The sequence below is a fragment of the Empidonax traillii genome, unplaced genomic scaffold (genome assembly GCF_003031625.1).
Source record: "Empidonax traillii isolate 1590-97213 ecotype Southwest subspecies unplaced genomic scaffold, ASM303162v1 scaffold8:size5222938, whole genome shotgun sequence".
Classification (NCBI taxonomy): Eukaryota; Metazoa; Chordata; class Aves; order Passeriformes; family Tyrannidae; genus Empidonax; species Empidonax traillii.
The window spans coordinates 189730-203516 of record NW_020955201.1 but is presented as its reverse complement, the minus strand read 5'-3'; the positions used below and the strand labels follow the sequence as shown (position 1 = coordinate 203516).

The 13787-nt window shown below is 38.5% G+C and overlaps 1 protein-coding gene across 1 annotated transcript in view; it reads left to right on the top strand.

Moving 5' to 3' along the window:
• The window catches only part of LOC114056716 (interleukin-31 receptor subunit alpha-like), a 28017-nt gene extending 15949 nt beyond the window's left edge, over nt 1–12068 (top strand). Inside the window, exons 10-15 of the mRNA XM_027882143.1 lie at nt 173–295; nt 870–1022; nt 2608–2751; nt 6200–6293; nt 8308–8371; nt 11132–12068. Coding sequence (XP_027737944.1) covers nt 173–295; nt 870–1022; nt 2608–2751; nt 6200–6293; nt 8308–8371; nt 11132–11614 — 1061 coding nt within the window. The 3' untranslated portion in view covers nt 11615–12068. The remainder of the gene's footprint in view (nt 1–172; nt 296–869; nt 1023–2607; nt 2752–6199; nt 6294–8307; nt 8372–11131) is intronic.
• Nucleotides 12069–13787: the final 1719 nt, after the last annotated feature.

The following is a 13787-nucleotide window of genomic DNA, read 5'->3' as shown; positions in this document are numbered from 1 at the left end:
CTTACTTACTTACTTTTACATACTTAGTACTCAGTGCAAAGGGCTATAAACTTATACTATACTATGTCTCAGAAAGTAAGAACTACACAGAAAAACTGTAAATTTATCATTTATCTCCTCTATAATTTATAACTTTTCAGGAAACTCTGATGCACATTTATTTGTTTTCCAGATAATTTTCAGCCGTATAAGTTGTACAAAATAATGGTACATGCATCTGATGTGTGTCAGTGTGAAAGTTTCTTAAGACATGAAAAGACTTTTGGAGTGACCCACTTTTACTTCATGGAAGGAGGTATTCCTCCCCTTTGTATAACCTTAACCTTTGTATTTCTTCTCATTCCTATCCGCAGCCATAAAACAAAGGCTACTCAAAATTTCTTTTCCAGGTGACTGAACAGCATTCTTCAGTTAGGATTGCCTTTGGTCTTAGCAGTTATATCCTGGCAGTGAATGCTGTTCCTTACTGACAAGTGCATAGAAATATTTTTATTACACATGACACTACCAAAAATAACAGATAGAGGGCCTCAGAGTTGCTACTCCATGTAACTCCGGTGTTAGCTGCGGTCCCAGTCAGATTTCCCAATCCCAGTTTGGTAGTGTCTCATATTGCAAGATGAAATGAGTACAGCTGTGGCTATTGGAATAAAATCTTTGTAAGAGAGTCACAATTCCTACTTTGGTAGTTTTTAAGATGAGGTTTTTTCACTCTATGGGATTTCTCCTTTCTCTTGCACCCTTTACATTGCATTTATGGCATCTTGAATCAGGCAAGGAACTCCCTAGGAAGTACCTAAGTTTCAGTCTTGTATGTCTATTGCAAAAGTATTGATGCAGAACTAAAATAATTATCTGTATTTTTTAAGTTCCCAGGACAGGTCCCACTAATGTGACAGTTCTGAATATCACAAAGGATTCTGCACTTGTGAAGTGGAATGAAATAGCTGCTGAAGACCGTTTGGGCTTTCTACGAGGATACAGAATCAGCTACACAGATTCATCAAGGAAAAAGTCTCTGGGTAAGTCACCATTGCTCAGAACGAAGCAGCAGGTCAGAGCCATGAAACAAAAGCTTCATTCAGACTATTAACTATGGCTACAGCACATACTGAGTTACTTAAGATTTCTGTGCAAAGTGAGTGCTCTCAAAGATCAGCTCCTGGTTAGACCTTTAATGATCTAGATGCTCCCACAAATACTTGGAATGTTCTAGATATTATTTCAAACTAAATATTGCTATTTCCTTAAAAATTACATTTCTAGGACTATGGTAGAATTCTCTGGTAACTCTTAAAGGAAGATAAGACTTTCAGTGTTCCTGAAGTATTGAGATTTCCATCACAATACTTCTATATTTCATTGCAATTCATCCAGGATTGAGTATAAGCCTTTTTGTAAGACTTAAGACATTATATATTTAATTTTTCAATGTAACGAAAGGTTCATGAGATGAGATAGTGACTGGGAGAGATCACAAATAGATTACAGTTACAGGCAAAACAGACTCAGCTTGGGGAAACTAATTTAATTTATTACCAATTAAATTCAGAGCAGGATAATGAGAAATAGAACACACCTTTAAAACACTTTCTCCCATCACTCCCTCTTTCCAAGGCTCTGCCTCCTCCCCATCAGTGGTGCAGGGACATGGGGAACAGGGGTTACAATCACAGATTGTTTCTGCCACTGCTCAGGGAGAGAAGTCCTTCCCTGGCTCCAGTGTCCCTCCCATGGGAGACAGTTCTCCATGAACTTCTGCAATGTGAGTCCTTCCCATGGGCTACAGTTCTTCAGGAACTGCTCCAGCGTGGGTATTTTTCCACAGGATGCAGTGGTTTCAAGAACTGGCTGCTCTGATGTGGGTCTCCACAGGGTCACAAGTTCTACCAGGAAACCTGCTCCAGTGTGGGCTCCTCTCTCCATGGGTCTTCAGGTCCCCTGCCAAGTGCCTGCTTCAGCACAGGCTTCCCACAGGGTAACAGCACCTTTTCAGGCATCCACCTGCTCCAGCATGGTCCAGCAGAGGTCCACCTCTGTGGGCTGCAGGTGGACCTCTGCACCTCCACTGACCTCCATGGCCCCCATGATCGGCTGTAGGGGAATCTCAACCCCAGTAATTAATGACAGCACCTCCTCCTCCCTCCTTTCCCACTGACCTTGGTGTTTGCAGAGCTCATTCCTCTCTTCTTTGGCTGCAACTATGTCTGTACAATAACACCTTTTTCCTTATTAAATATGTTATCACAGAGGTGTTGCTATCATTTCTAATTGGCTTGGCTTGGCCAGTGGTGGGTCCATCCTGGAGGACATCAGGGAACCTTCTGGCAGCTTCTCACAGAAGCCATCCCTGTAGCCCCCCCTGCTACTAAACCCAATACATACTTGGTGTTGAAAGCTCATGCTTTTTACCTCTGAATTTAAAACATACATAAATATTTTTGAGAAATCTTGTACCATCCAAACAACATCTGCATCATGTGGATTCCTCCAGATGTGGGTTAGGGCACTGAAATTTTGCCTTTTCCCCAGTCAGCTGCACTGATACACACTCAGCCACTAGAGTTCATCTAATCATCTCCTCCCCCAAACCTTCTTGCATTTCAGCTGTTACTCTCAATTCTTCTACCACAAGTTACCATCTTACTGGACTGAAGGAAAAAAACATCTATCGTGTGCAGATTTCAGGATTCACTGATGCTGGAGAAGGACCTCTGACTTTTTCACAACCTTTCAGCACTCCAAAATATGGTACTGCGTTACACAACATGAATCTTTTCTTTATGCTTTCCATATGTCCTTGTTCTCTACCTCTTCCTGCTTTTCAACTAGTCACAGACTGCTCACACACAAGAGCTATTATTCAGTCCTTGGTTACTGGGAGCAAACACACAATTTTTTTCCTCTGTTTAAAGGTAAACTATGCATGACAGAACAATTCTGTTTGTATTTTACTACCTGCCATACAGGGAAGACTTAGGGTTCCTCATCTCTGAAACCTTTTCTGACATTTTTATGCTAGCTACGTGCACATATCTTTATTTATTGATGATTCTTGTCATGGATTTCAGCAGTTTAGATTTCTGCCTGTGACTAGTAAAATTTAAGTCTTTGTTTTTGGCAAAATCCTGAGCAATCACATAAAACTGGCCTCCTGAACCATTCTATAAAAATAAAAAATTAGGTACCTTTCAATTGCTCCTATTGTGGGTGACAACCAATCAAAGTATCTTTTGTTTTCAAATAATTTAAGTATATTCTAAGTAACAAGTCCTTTAGTTCGCTGGCAAAAGTTTGTTTTTCTTGGATAGGCTAAGAAGACCAATAGAGTTATATTTTGAAAGCCTCAAATACTGTTATTTTATGGGGTTGGCCAAACATAGTCTTTCAAATATTTTTAACACCCTATCAGTGAAACTAAAACTAACACTGTAGTAGACTCTTTTTTCTTTGTTTGACCACAACTTCGCCTAATTGAAGCTTTCCAAATAGAAAAGAACAGGCTAAGATGGTATCAGTAACCTGTGAAATTCAGAGACAAAAGTATGCAAGTGGTTTCTCCCCACAACAGTTTTTTTTGTACTAAGTGAAGAACTTACAAGTACAAACAACTGCATAGTCAAAGGTGTGATGCTGAAAGAAAAATGAAAGAAATTTAAAATCTTCCTTGAAATCATCAGAATTTGCCCCTCCTTATAGTATCTCCCTGGATCTTTTCTTCAGGACTTTATTCCACTTACCCAACCAAATACATATTTGGAGAAGATTCAATTGTTCAGTAAAGTAACAAAAATACAGAGTAAAATTAATGCAAACATTTTAAAAATGCAAGTAATTACACTGAATTTAAACATTACATTTAATATTTCTGCCCTCCCCAACATTCTACAGGTTACTTAATCCACTAGAAGAATCTCATGTTTCTTTGCTTTAAAAGCCTCTTTCAGCAACAAAGCTATTTGCAGATTTCCAAAAAACCTTTTTTAACAAAAAATAGATAGCTGTTTGATTTAAAAAAAAAAAAAAAAAAAAAAAAAGTTTTGCTGGGGGATGGGTAAGAAAAGAAAAAGTAAGTGGCCTTTTTGCAAATATGGTTTGACAGTATCAGCAACACAATTATGAACTGACCACGCTCTCCTGGCACTATTTTTAAACTTCTGAATTAGCCATTTATAAAGAAGACCTCAACACCAACTCTCTTAACATCACAGTCTGCTTTGGTTCCTGCATTAGCAGGACTGCTCTCATTGCCTGAGCGCTTTATCAACCTTCATTAGCCTTTCAAACACTTGGCCTTCAGGTGGGTGGGGTGTTGGTGGGAAATATCTCAAGCAGGTATTAACATGGGCAATAGGTGACATAGGTTTGCATCAATGATTGACAAGTGGCTGAGAGTTAAAATGTTCTGAACAGGGAAAGTATGGGCAACAAACAAATACAACAAACCATATTATTATTGTCAGAATCAGGTGTGATCTCACAAAAAAAACCGCAAGCCCTACTACCAAATCCTGAAACAAATGAAAAGCCACTTTCACTTGAATAGTTTCTTATTAAATCAGATGTGCATTAGGGTCCTGACCTGTTAAATAAGCTGAAACCCATGTAGCAGCATGGGGTGTGAGAATACTTCCTTCATTTTATAGTGTTTATATTTGGATGGTAGATTTAAGGATTCAAAACATATCAGTTCCATCCCTAGAGAGGTGATGGAACAACTCATCCTGGATGTCATCTCTAACTAAGCATGTGGAGGGAAAGATTATCAGGAGTAATCACTATGGATGCACCAAAGGGAAATCATGCTTGATCAATCTGAGAGTTTTTGGTGATGGTATAACTGCCTGGGTAGATGAGGGGAGAGCGGTGGATGTTGTCTACCTTGGCACCAGCAAGGTTTTTCCCCCATAACATTCTCATAGGCAAACTCAAGAAGTGTAGGTTGGATGAGTGGACAGTGAGGTGAATTGAGACCTCAGAAGGTCATGATCAGTGGCACAGTCTAGTTAGAGGCCTGTCACTAATGGTGTCCCCTGAGGTTCTGTGCTGGACCCAGCATTGTTTAACTTGTTTATCTGTGACTTGGATGAAGGGACAGAGGCCTCCTCAGCAAGTTCACATAAAGATGTGGCAGATATCCCAGGGGGTTGTGCAGCCCTTCAGAAGGACCTCGACAGGTTGGAGAGATGGGCAGAGAAGAACTGTCTGAAATTCAACAAGGACAAGGGCAGGTCTTGCACCTGGGAAGGAAAAATCCCCTGCACCAGCACAGAATGGAGCTAACCTGCCGGGAAGCAGCTCTGTGGAAAAGGACCTTGGCTTCCCGGTGGACAGCAAGCTTGCCCATGAGCCAGCAGTGAGGCCTTATGGCCAGGAAGGCAAATGGTGCCCTGGGGTGCGTAAGGAAGAGTAGTGCCAGCAGGTCAAGGGAGCTTATCCTGCTCCTCTACTCAGCCCTGGTGAGGCTTCACCTGGAGTGCTGTGACCAGTTCTGGACTCCTCAGGACAGGAGAGACATAGATCTCCTGGAGCGGGTGCTGCAGAGGGCTGTGAAGGTGACTGGAGTAGAGCAACTCACTAATGAGAGAAGTGGAGAGAGATGAGCTTCTGTATTCTGGAGAAGAGACAACAGAGAGGGGATCTTTAATGTATAATTTAAGGGGATCTTAAATGTACAGAAATATCTTAAGGGCAAGTGTCGAGAGGATGGGGCTAGACTATTTTTAGTGATGACCAGCAACAAAACAAGGGGCAATAGGCACAGATTCCGAAAAATCAGAATTTCCACCTGAACATGAGGAAGAACTTCTTTATCACGAGGTTGACAGAGCACTGGAATGGGCTGCCCAGAGAGGCTGGGGAGTCTCCTTCCCTGGAGATATTCAAAACCTGCCTGGATGTAATCATGTGCAACCTGCTCTAGCAGGAGGTTGAACTAGATGATCTTCAGAGGTCCCTTCAAATCCCAAGCATTCTGTAACTCCATGGTACCTAGATGTCTTAAAAATACAAACCTGAAAACCTCACACTCTTTCCCAGAATGCCAAGTCTAGTTTTTACAGGATTTTACTTATTGGAATTCAAGAACATGTGTAAAGTTTGCCTTGACTTCTGTTTGAATTATTTCTCTCATGGAGGTAATATGGCTTTTCTGCACTTGACACCTCAAGTCTAATTCAATCTTTCTGTTTCTCATCAGATAAAGGATTTGAAGGTCTTGTGACTGGCCTTTTCTTCAGTATGATATTCATTCTGGTTTTTGCACCTCTCACTTGTTCTCTGGTACTTCAAAGGTAAGAAGGGAATATTGACTGAAGTTGTTAGCAGCACTCTTGTTTTGCTTAACTCTGAGTTTTATAGCACAAGGCATTTTTTGTCATTAAAAGCAACACAACTCAAAAAGCACACTGCATAAAAGCCACCACACTCGTTTCATAGCAAGAGCAATTACAAACCACTATCAGCTGATTAAAATAGCTTGTAAAAAAACCTATAATTTTTTGCTTTTGATACAGTTTTCTATTTTCTGTCTTAAACACCACCAGAAATAGCCAGGATCATTTCTCACAGTGCAGAATAGACTATATATATTGCAAAAACATGCATTTGATTATTATCCTCTTTCATTCCCAACTGATAATCATGTCTATTCTATGAAAACACAAAAGTAAATTTTAGCAGCCATCTAAGAAGTTTTTTGCAAAAACATTTGGATAATAGCTGTATAAATTATGCACATAAGCATACCATGAAAAGGAGTAATAAATGGATGAGTAGGAAGAAGAGAGAATAACAAGAGGGCCTTTAAGATAGGGATAAGGTCTACTTCTTTTAGGACTAATTATTTTCTGCAATAATAAGTCTTCCCCCAGAAATTAATTTGAGGTACAATATCGGGGGCATAGGCTACCACTAAAAGAAAATGGCATGCATAGTAATGGGTTCTAATATTTACTTTCTGACAAACTGAATTGCATGCAACCACTCATATTACTATTTTGATATCCTAGAACACTATCCTCCCTTTTTCTCCTTTTTATAAAGCAGCAACCTCAGAAGCTGAAAGCACAGCTGCTAAAAGACAGACGGTACAACCTGTGGCTTGAAATGACATAGCCTGCTTTAGCCTGAACTCCTGTCCTTGCCACTGGGAAACAGACACTGCACGCCACATTAAGTCTCCTGTGCTCTTACCTTTTCAGACTGTACTTTAGGTTGCTGTGTATCTGATCCAGCATTTTGGACAAGAACTTTTGAGACCTATGCAGAAGTTTTGACCTAGAATAAACTTCATTGTGTAAAACATAAGATCACACTTCATTGCCTGGGACTAATAGGAAAAAATAGGAAAAAAACCCCTCCACACGACAATCAAGCAGCACACAGGAGCCCTACACATAGGTAGCACTACAAAATAGCAATTAAAGTTGTAAATCTGTAGAAGTATTGAACACCTTGAACAGAGATAAAGCATCCCAGAGATCCCCTCATTTGCCTGTTTGAATTGTAAGAAAGAACTCAACCGACAGCCAAACACCCATCTTCACAGGAGTCAGCAAGAAGATTCAGTAACTCAACAGCCTCAATCTTCACCTCAAACTACAGCTTAAACGAAGTACATTACAGCTAATGGAGTCTAGATTTAATTTCAAAACAAGAAAACACTGAAGCTAACAGTAAGGCGGGGTTATGGTCTACTTAAACTCTCAGCCTCTCAACTGTGTTGAGGCTTTTTTTTTTCTTATGGAGGTGAGATACTTTATGTAATACCTTTCAGAAAAAGCTAAACTCAAAACAATCAGGAAAGAGAAGGAGCTGTGTTGTTCCCTGTAGAGTCCCTTGCAGGCTGCCAGTGCCATTTCATGGGAGCTGAACACAGCAATAGCTTGGTCTTTATTTGAGTGAAAGCAAACTTCTAAGTAGAAGCCCAGGAGCAAACACTTACTAGAACAAACTTCCTTCTATGTGCCCCAGAGCCCTTGAGGAAGATGTAGGTTTTGTGGAAATTATAACAAATTAGGATTATACAATTATTAAATATATAGAAAGAGACAACCTTACTAGCACCTGTCACAGTTCCTTTGTCATTAACCAAAAATGCTAATAATCACTAACTCAGCATTTCAGTGTAGACTACCAAGTTTGGTCTTCAGCCTTTAATTCGCATTGGGCTTAAAAGTCTCTGTGAATGGCTTGTTTTCACGGTCACAAAAATGTGTTATGTATAAGTGGTAGTTAATTCAAATGCATAGGAAATGCCAGTCATTTAATCTTACATAGATTAAAACTTAGAATATTTTTTTACAGATTGAAAATATCATGCTGGCCCAGTGTACCAAGCCCAAGAAATAGCAGTGCACTCCAAGAAATGGCAAGTACTCTTCTAATGGTGTGCAAAAAAACTCAGGAGAGATCTTTCCTACTGATTGTACTGATCTTTCCTGCTGAAAACTAGTAATGCCAGTTATTAGTCCTTTCACACTTTATCCTGGAAAACACCTGATATCAACAGTTGGGAAGATGGAGTAATATTCAAAATATAGGATGAGGGAAGGTTGTTGTTTAGGTAGAGACCTAAATTTTTAATTTTTAAAATTTTTTTTAATAAAGGTCTATGACTGAGTACATTATAGAGCATTTTTAAAGGTATGGTTCTCAAAAGAACAAATCAAACCTGAGTGGGGGTAGATGGAGTTTAAAGAGAGAAATTATATTTTTTATTCAGTCATTTTTTAGCAGCTGCAACTGATTATCAAGTACAAGTTACTTAAAATACAAAGTAAAGACCTGCAGCCTAATTCCACAGAAGTCTCATAACGAAGATAATGTATATGGTATTTTCTGTAGTCTGCTCTTCACTTCAGTATCTACTTGCCTCCAGAGCAATCCAAGGTCACTGGATGGTCAGCTGGTGGCTGTTCGAGCAGCATGCTCAAATCTTGCCCACAGTTCCCCATAAATTTCGATAAGTATACCTGAATTTCAGCACTAAAGAATTGCCTAGAAATCAGCTGTTAGAAGAAATTACAGCTGTTAGAAGGAGCTGCTGGAGATAACATTATTAATTTTTGACTATTAGTGGATTTATTTGCATCTTCCCCTTCTTACCTTCCCCCTTTTAAACAAGTTTCTCCTCCAATTTTGCTGACATTTGATACTAAAAGTCCTTCTTTTAGAAAAACTAGGTTTTTAGAAAAACTAGGTTTATCTCCTAAGTCTCAGACCACCTATCATTATGTTTTTGGAGCAGGAACTTATACTGTTTCCTTTTTAAATCTCTTTTTCTGGCAGAACTGAACTTAATTTGGTACTTGCAAATCTCATTCTGCAAGCCAACTTGTGAGTTTTAACAAAGCAGGCTTCCATCCAGTCAAATTTCAGACATGAGCTAGTATGTGACTACAAGCCAGATACTGGCCAAAACTGGCACATAAAACAAAGTAGTCAGAAACAAAATTTCAGAAGACCCTGATAGTCTGCTGATAATCAAAGGTTTTGCTGAACATCAGCATTCCTTCCTGCTACAGAGCAAGTATAGGCTTTCATACTCCAGATCAGGACTTCCTCACTTGCTTGCTTTCTTTCTTCTACTTAAATGTAGATTAAAAAGTAGGGGGCTCAAAAACAGTATCAGATAGTACTTTTTTCAAAGCAAGTAATGCAGAACAAAAGAGTTGCAAAAGTGGTGCTGTTCAAAAATTGCAGTTTCACCATTTTCTTCAGTTAAAGAAATTGTTCTGCTTATGAGCACCCAACAATTTCTGTTTCTCAGTGCTGGCATTCAGATACCCCTACTGATCACTCCAGTAAAAATATCTCCACCTAATCCTCTTCCTTCTTATCCACCATGCATTTAGAAAGTCAGAGATCTGCAAATTCAATACTTGTTTGAAGCTGGACTTCTCAAAGGAAAAAAAAGAAACCTATCATATTCAGCATTTGTGGAATTCCTGCCCTAAAGAAAATGAAAGAGCAGAAGCTGTTTTGGTGTACTAACGAGCTTAGGTGGAGCTGAATTGCAGTACAGAAATTCAGCAAGAAAGGAGTAAGAACCACTATCCAAAATAATCCAATAGGTTCAAAGAATAATTTGCCACTGTGAAGAATTGCAAATGAAATACATTGAGGCTGTGTGTTATAGAAAGGACAAAAAGGTTTTATGAACCACAGGGCCACTGATACAAAATATTTTTTAAAAATATATATTAATTTAAAATGCATTTAACTGTTTTTGCAGCAGCAAGGCAACTGCCAAAGAAAATAAAGTCTGTATTAGCCAAATCTGGTAGAGAAATATTGATAACATGTTGATAACATGGCAGGTGCAGTAATAACAGATATCAGATAATGGTTTGGGGGAAAGCAGAAAAAGCACTATGTGAGGCGAAAGTACAATAAAGAGGTTACCACATATACTGTCTAGATGTAATTTGGTATTCTGAACACTAAATGAACCCTGCAGAAAGGTATTCCCAAATGGGCACTGCAAAATAGAGGCAAGGAGAAAATCTTGCTATGTTCTGTAAATTCATTTGTTTATTTATTCTGTAAATTTGTGAGTTGTTTCAAGCAGCTTGGGGTAGAAAAGTAGGTGAGAAAGGAAATATATCAATAAATAAAAGCTAATAGCTATACCAGTGTGCCCATAATTTAAAAAAATTTATGGCAAAAGAGGGCAAACCTAAAAGAACAATCTAAGGGGAAAATAAGAATGCTTGGCATTACCAACTGTTTTCCATTTAATCACCCAGAATTTACAAAAACTTGTTACTCCAGGTATACTTAGGACATAACATGGCATTGTTTAACAACAAACTGCTTGCAGCAGTTGACAGCTTAATCTTGTCTGGCTGCTGCTCAAGCTGCTGCCTTTTTATAGTAATGCATTTGTTAAACTTTTTGAAAGCTGTGTGTGTCAGAATAGCACATCATGAGGCTTACATTTTGTCATTATGCATTTGACCCCAAGTATATATAAAAGCAAGAAAAACTATGCCTAAATATTATGGGAGAGGAGAAGATGGTCCTCTAAATTCGGGAAATAAGTATTTTCCTTCATGTTTCTAAACCGAAAGATGAGATGAAGTGGATTAATTAGCATATTATTCTTTCTCCTTGCTTTGTTTCACAGGCTAACTGGAAACCGGTTTCAAGGCCACTGCTTCAGGCCCTGTCAGACAATGATACCACCAGTCTCTTTGTTATAGAGCATGAGTCAAAGGCTCCTGTGAAGCTTGGTCTCTTTACAGATGGTGGAGAAGACGACACATGTGACTCTTGCCAGTCAGATAAACCTAGCAATAACATAGACATAAGCCTGAGGCATGAAGAAATCTCTGCAGAAGCAGTTACAAGCAAAGAAGGTATCATTTCCCTTACAGCACCACTCCTGAGTGACTACACCAGCATGGAGATCAGTCAGAAAGCCCTGATGAGTCTGACACTGAAGCTTTCTGAAACAGCTGCTCATCCTCATATAGAAATGGAACTAAGCAGCAAGCCTACACAAACTGTGCATAAGGTATTGTTTGCTCCCCAGGACTACCTCAAACAAAGCCAGGTAGTACTATTGCCATCTGGACCAGCTTTCATGGGACAAGTCAATTTAATCTGAAGCCTCTTCATAATTTTCCATACCATAAAATCAAGTTCAAAAACTTCTGGTACTTGACTGGGGTCATTAGGACCATATAGGGCAGTGAGCTTGTGACAATAATTGTCTCTACTTCAGGAAAATTTCTTGTGAAATATACTGATTACACAATTAGATTAGCTATTTCACCACAGTCATCTTGTAGAAAGTCCTACCATCTTACAAGGAACTATAGGAAAAACCTTCCAGTAAGGTACCTGTTGCTAGATGCTTAGTCCCAGGGCACTCAGGAGCCATTCAAAGCTTCCACTCTAAGCACAGTGTCTTTGTTGCCATCAGCAAAATTTCCTAACTACTATGAGAATTTTAAGATCTGATTTTCAGATCTCATAAGTTCTTCTTAAGTAAAATTACATCATAAATAAAAAAAAATCAGCAAATCTACACTCCAAAGAAGTTCTCCAGCTGTTTGAAGCTGGCCAAAGAAAACAGTGTAAAGCTTTGAAATTATTAATTATGTTTATTAATCTGTTGAGTGCTTTACATCTTAAGATTTATATTGTAGGTAAGCAGTATTATGTAAATGAAGATGCTGATAGGTTTCATTAATAGTACTGGAGTTTTTACTTGCATTAAATTAAGGTTATTTCTTCCTACATTTACCTATACATACAGAGAAACCCATTCATGATGGGTTCGGAGAGGTAGTTCCAGATATGATCTCATTCTGCATGTAATGATAGTACCTGCTGAACAGACTTCAAGAGCTGAATAGATAGTTCAGTTTGTGATCCCTCCAAAGATTTGATGGAGGAGGATAAAAGGGGAATAAAAGGGTGTCTTTCTTAGTATGCTCTCTCTGTGACTCCATTGTGCATCTCCACAATGCAAGGAAGTCTGAACCATTTTTCTGCCTTACAAGAACTTCTCAGTCATGAACTCTGTGGGTATTAATCGTTTGCTGTTATTGAAGAAAGCCTAGATTTTTATTGTCTCTAGCTTAATTATCTGTTTTACTCACTTCCCTTATTTACATTCACTCTTTCTTTATTTATATATCTCAATATGTCTTAGGACTGGCAGGAATTAACTGGTCTTTCACTGTTTTTTTTCTGAACACTTAGAATTCATTGTTCTCCCACATAGCAATGTACACCTTTTCACTCATGTTTGTTAAACCTGGTAATTTAAAAAATGGGTAACAGGAGCACTCCACAGAGACTGCAAAGGTTTGGACAGTCTTTTAAATATCTTTCTTCTTTTCTCTCAACTTCAATCTGGTGACTTTGCCTGATGTGAATTTAGGAGAATGCAAATGATCCTGCTGTCAGTGGAGCTATTGTTACTTGTAATATCTAATAGTGAGGTTGAAATGAAGTCCTCAAATACAATCATTATCGAGTAGTTATGGTTTGTCCATTTCACAAATATAAGAATTATCCATGGTCCTTACTTACAGTATTTCTTTAATTTCTGGTCAGAGCAACTTTTTTTCCTTGTGCAGTCAGTACCTTCAATAGCTTACTCATTCCTGTAATTATTGAAATCTTCTTTTCTTACTCTGTGCCTACCAAGCCAGTACATATTCAGTTACGGATGAAGTAAATAAGTAGAATTAAACCTAAGATTTGCAAACAGTTTCAGTACCTGAAGCATGAAACTCAATAGACGGGGCTTTTGACCTAGTGAACATTAACTCCACGATATTAACCATTGTTCTGACATCCTGTTAAAAAAAAAGTATATATCAGGATAGAAGAATTGTCCTAGAAGCACAAATGGCTCTCAAATAGAAGAGATGGATGTATTCCAGTTTCAGTGATAAAGCTCACAGTATATGCAATTCTTAACTAATCTCATTAGAGAAATATATAATGGCTGTAACGAGTACACATGAGAGAATGAGAGATACACGAAAAACCCTGCTGTGAAGATTAGATATAAACTAAGAACTATCCCATCACGATTTATTTTTTGAGAGCAAAGAAAGAACCTTTTGTGTGAAGAGAAATAGAAGAGTACACTTGCTAAATAGTTTCATCTAGCCAAAAAAGGATGCTTTGTTGGAATAATGTACCTACTCAGAGACATGGGATTAGGAAGCAGAGGTTAGGGTCAAATAGTTTTCTTTGGTTTGTTTTTTTTGGTTGGTTCTTTCATGGGGATTTTTAATTGTAATACCTGACCTCTTCAG